Source organism: Geospiza fortis, unplaced genomic scaffold, assembly GCF_000277835.1.
Source record: "Geospiza fortis unplaced genomic scaffold, GeoFor_1.0 scaffold546, whole genome shotgun sequence".
In the NCBI taxonomy this organism is placed as follows: Eukaryota; Metazoa; Chordata; class Aves; order Passeriformes; family Thraupidae; genus Geospiza; species Geospiza fortis.
The window spans coordinates 201372-206269 of record NW_005054612.1 but is presented as its reverse complement, the minus strand read 5'-3'; the positions used below and the strand labels follow the sequence as shown (position 1 = coordinate 206269).

At 53.8% G+C, this 4898-nt stretch overlaps 1 protein-coding gene across 2 annotated transcripts in view; it reads right to left on the bottom strand.

Moving 5' to 3' along the window:
• Positions 1–4874, bottom strand: part of RPTOR (regulatory associated protein of MTOR complex 1) — a 105682-nt gene extending 100808 nt beyond the window's left edge. The window contains exon 1 of one of the 2 annotated variants that reach the window (XM_031064651.1): positions 4600–4874. In XM_031064651.1, the coding sequence (XP_030920511.1) occupies positions 4600–4761 (162 nt within the window). In that variant the 5' untranslated portion in view covers positions 4762–4874. The remainder of the gene's footprint in view (positions 1–4599) is intronic. The other variant, XM_031064652.1, reaches the window with a different exon arrangement.
• Between the last annotated feature and the right edge of the window lie 24 nt (positions 4875–4898).

The window sequence follows — 4898 nt, the reverse complement described above, 5'->3', positions numbered from 1 at the left end:
GGTGCATGGACAGAAGAGGGCACAGAGCTGGCTGTGCCAGGGACAGGACAGGGCACAGAGCTGGCTGTGCCAGGGCAGGAGGGCACAGAGCTGGCTGTGCATGGACAGGACAGGGCACAGAGCTGGCTGTGCATGGACAGGACAGGGCACAAAGCTGGCAGCAGCCTGAGCTCCTGCTGCAGGAAAGCCAGAGCACCAGCCCAGGGCTCCATCCACACCTGCAGAGTGCTGGCCTGACCCACCCCTGGCTGCTCCCACAGCCTCCTCCCCTGGCACTGCCCCTGCTCTGCCCTCTGCACAGCACTGCACTAATTACACTAATTACCCTCTGCTCCATCCCTGCCCAACAAGAGCTGGAGGTCACCCTGTCCCAGTTGAGCAAGGATGGGTCAATAAATGCAAACACAGAGATAAAAGCACTGGTGAGGGTGCTGCTGGCACAGCCTGTGGGACAAGGAGAGCAGAAGGAACCCCTCAGACCCCACTAACACAAACCTGGCACTGAAAGATCCCCCAACACAAACCTGGCACTGAAAGATGCCACCAACACAAACCTGGCCTTGGGTAACTCATCAGTTAATCCACTGAAAGAGGCCAGAGAGGAGCAGAGGAACAAGACAAACACCAAAAGGACCCAGGGGTTGATCAGATCTGGCAGGGGCAGCAAAGCTCCAGCCCCAGAGGGATCAGTGACCCCTCTGGCCAGGCCAGGGGAGAAGGTGAGCACAGCCCTGAGCCACTGAGCAGCAGCTGTGAGACAGCCCAGCTCCCCAGAAAGCCACCAGCCCTGGGGCTGGCACCTCCCTGGTGCCCTGTGACACCAGGTAAACTCTGCTCATCTGGATCAAGCACATCTGTATGCAGTCCTGCTTAAATCTGCATTTCCAGAGAAACCTAATAGTGGATTCCTCTTCTCATAAAAACGGGATTTAATTCTCACTCAGCAAGTTATGAGGCAGCAGGAAAAAAAAATGTTGAGGTGAAACTATTACAATCAGCTTTGTTGCTCCCTGCTTATCTTAGAAATCAATATAAATACAGCAAATCTTAATTTAAATATTCTCAATTTAATAGCAACTTGTCAGTAAAACCTGGTGTACTTGGAGTCTTTTTCTTTAAATCAAGTTATGTGCTTTGGTTGCTACAGAGGCTGGGAGATTTAATTCAATACACAAAACATAATTCCAACCCTCTTGTGTTAAAAATATTCTTTAAATAAATAATAGATCAAAGCAGTGTCACTTTGATGGCATATGCAGTCCAGGGAAGGGGGAGAGGAAGGATTAAATGTTTTCAGAGCAGCCCTCATGGAGGAAGGGGCGGGGGACACCAGTGAATTCTCACTTATTTTCTCTACATTTACCACTCATTACTCTGCTGATTTGATTCTCCCCTTATCACAGCTCTGCCTTCTAAAGAACCTTCAACTTCACATAAACTCCGGGGTTTTTAGAGCAACAAAGCAAGATGAAAAGAGGAGTCATTCCACTCCCAAATCTGAATCACTTCCTCTAACTGTAGTAGAGCTCTGCTCACTCCCCATGACTCCTCGATGAATAAGGCAAAATCTGCCACTGCTTGGGGCTTCCATGACTCACAGGGGGAAATGGGAATTCACAGGGGAAATGGGAATTCACAGGGGGAAATGGGAATTCACAGGGGGAAAATGGGAATTCACAGGGGAAACGGGAATTCACAGGGGAAATGGGAATTCACAGGGAAAATGGGAATTCACAGAGGGAAATGGGAATTCACAGAGGAAAATGGGAATTCACAGGGGGAAAATGGGAATTCACAGGGGGAAAATGGGAATTCACAGAGGGAAATGGGAATTCACAGGGGGAAAATGGGAATTCACAGGGGAAATGCCACAGCTTTACCTGCCCTGGGACTGCAGAGCCTTGTCTGGGCTCACCTTTGAGCACCTCTTCACCCAGGGACAAGCTGGGGTGTTTAATGGCAGGGAATGCTCCCAGCCTGGGCTGTGAGGAGTTCATGGACCACATGGAAGGTTCTGGAATGTTTCCCACACTCAGCTCACAGGCAGAGGCACATCCCCTGCAGCAGCAGCAGCAGCCCAGCGAGAGGAGCACAGCTCCATCAGCCCTGCCTTGTGGGAAAGGCAGCCAAGAGACAAAAGGAGCTGCAGGAATTGGGGATGGGGACAGAGGCTCCCCCTGGGCCTGCAGGGAAGGAAGGGGCTGAGCCATGGGCTGGGCTGGAAGGACAGAGGGACACCAGGGGCTGTGGGCACTGACAGGGCTGCAGGCCACTGGGGACAGTGCTGGAAGGAGAGGGAAGAGGAAGAGAAGAAACTTCCTGAAGACAGCTAAAAGTGGAAGTAATTATTTTATAATGCCAGCCAGCAAAACAAAGCAGTTCAGGAACAAAAAGGGGGGAAATCTAGAGCCCATCAGTTTCACCCTGATGGCACAGGCTGCCCTCACAGCACCACTGCTCACAGGAAAACCCCACAAAGCCCAAGCTCCTGGGGTTTTCTGCAGGTGCTCCATTCCCTGGACAGACCTGTCCCAGCCAGCTGGGCCATGGGAAAACAGCAGCAGGAGTGGCTGCCCTCCCTCCACCTCCTGCACATGGACACGAGGTCAGACCTGACCAGATTCTGTGAACTGTTTTGCAGGGTTAGCCAAACTCGAGCTCACTGGGTGGAAATATTCACCCCAGACATCACCCCTGCAGCATTCCAAACCCCATCCTCATCCCCTTCCCTCCCCAGCTGAGGCTTTGTCACCTCACATTAACCACTCAGGTGACAGCCAGTGACAGCTGAAAAGGGGAACAAAATACAAGACATGACAAACAGCTGCTGAGATCTAAAAGCAATGAGGTTGAGCATTCTCAAATCAGCTGCTCTTCCTCTCTCAGGTGTCTTTACCTGCTTTTGGTATCTTCCTAGGCACCTGTTCTTAAACAAAAAGTAATTAAACACAACAGCAAGTTTGTCCAAAGGATCCCTGATCCAGACATAAACCATGCCTGAGCTGCACCACTGCCCTGGTGTGAAGTTATTTGGTGTACTGGTGTTTGAAGTTACCTCCAGCTGGCAGAGAAAAAAGGACTAAACTGAAAATTTGAGAATTGCTTCTATTTTCTTCTTTCACAAGAGTCAGATTCAGCTTCTTGGAGAGTGAGCCAGGGCCCAGCCCCACTGAGCTGGTCCCCAGAGAGCAGCAGCAGCAACAGCCACGACTTTATGGCACAGAGTCCCAGGGGAGGGAACTGCAGCTGCACGGAGCCAGGCAGCAGGAGCTGGGCTGGGATGGCCACTGATGGTAGCAGGCACCTGAAACATTTCACAGCAGCCACAGAGAACCCCTGAGCACCCCCTGATCTGGGCTGCTGCTGCTGCTGCACAACCTATTGATCAGCACAAGCAGGGCAAAGTCATTCCTGAATTAGAAACAGGCAACTCTGCAGATCGGGGATGGAGGAACAGGAAGCCTCCCAGGAAGGCTCCTAAAATAGACCAGCAAGCTCATCACACCTCCACAGTCTAGTGGAGAAAGTCTCCTGTGTGCCAGAACCCTTTGGAGCAGAGCACCCAGCGTGGTGTCTGTGCTGCCTTCACATCACACCCAAAGCCTCAGCCCCAGCCAGCAGCAAGCTGCCAAGTCCCACCTTCAGATCATGGTTCAGAACTTCTGAGCAATGCAGTCACCACTCTGGGAACACTGAGACTCTGGGACAGCCTGGGCACAGAAACTGCAGTTTCAGTGAGTTATTCCATCCTTTACAAGAGGATCATAAGCATAACAGAAATCTGGCCACCAGAAAAGCCCACGAACACCTACAAACACAAAGTTATGGGTACAAGAACTGGGAGAGCCAACAAGGGTGGAACCTAAAGCAGCTTCTGAGAACAGGAGTGCAGATGATGTCCAGGACATTTCTTAGGTGCTTGCTTTGCTCTTTACTGAGCCATTGAGGGTGTCCCACAGAGGCAGCAGAGGATCCCAGACTCCCAGCTGGGACGTGTCTGTGTCACCCCCAGCACTGTCAGTGACACACAACAGGTCCCCAGACACCCCAGGAGCTCCTGTAACACACCCAGAGCTCCATGTGAGAACTGTGTCCTGCCTCCAGAACCCCACAGCCTGTTTGTACCCCAGGAGTTCCTGTAACACACCCAGAGCTCCATGTGAGAACTGTGTCCTGCCTCCAGAACCCCACAGCCTGTTTGTACCCAGGACAGCCTCAGTGTCCCCTGCACACAGCACTGCTGGCACAGCAAACCCACGCAGCTCCAGTGCAGCTGCACCCCCAGACAGCTGCAATTCCTGCACCTGCAGCTCCTCCTGAGCTCGGGCACTCCACTGCCTTGCCCAGAACACACCAGGCTGCATTTAAAGAGCCCAAGTGAAGGAGCTGCTCCAAGAGCCCGGCGCCAGGAGCATCGCACCAGTGCCTCTGGGCCAGCTGCAGGTTTGCTGCCCTAACCCCTCACCACCGGGACACAAACCACGGGATCCACAGCCAGCCTTTCACCTGGACCAGCTCAGCACCCTCTGAGCTCTGACTCCTGCTCCACCTGTCCCCCGAGTGCTCCTCTGCAAACCCCACGGTGCCCTGGAGCATTACCCGGTCCTTCATCCTCCAGCTCTGAGCCAAAGACTTGGAGCCTTCGATCTTCTCGCAGTGCCTTTTCTTCATGAAGGCCAGGGGCAAGTTCCAGTCCGTCAGGTCGGACTCATCCTCCTCCCCGAGCCCCAGCAGAGGCGACTGCAGCATCTCAGACTCCATGGGCGGGGGATCTCCGGGCACCGGGTGGGCAGCGGTGTCCAGCCCGGCACCCAGCGGGGCCGGGGGTCCCTCCGGCCGGAGGGGCACGACGGGCCAAGGGCGGCGGGGGCGGCGCTGCCCGGTGCGCGGGCAAGGAC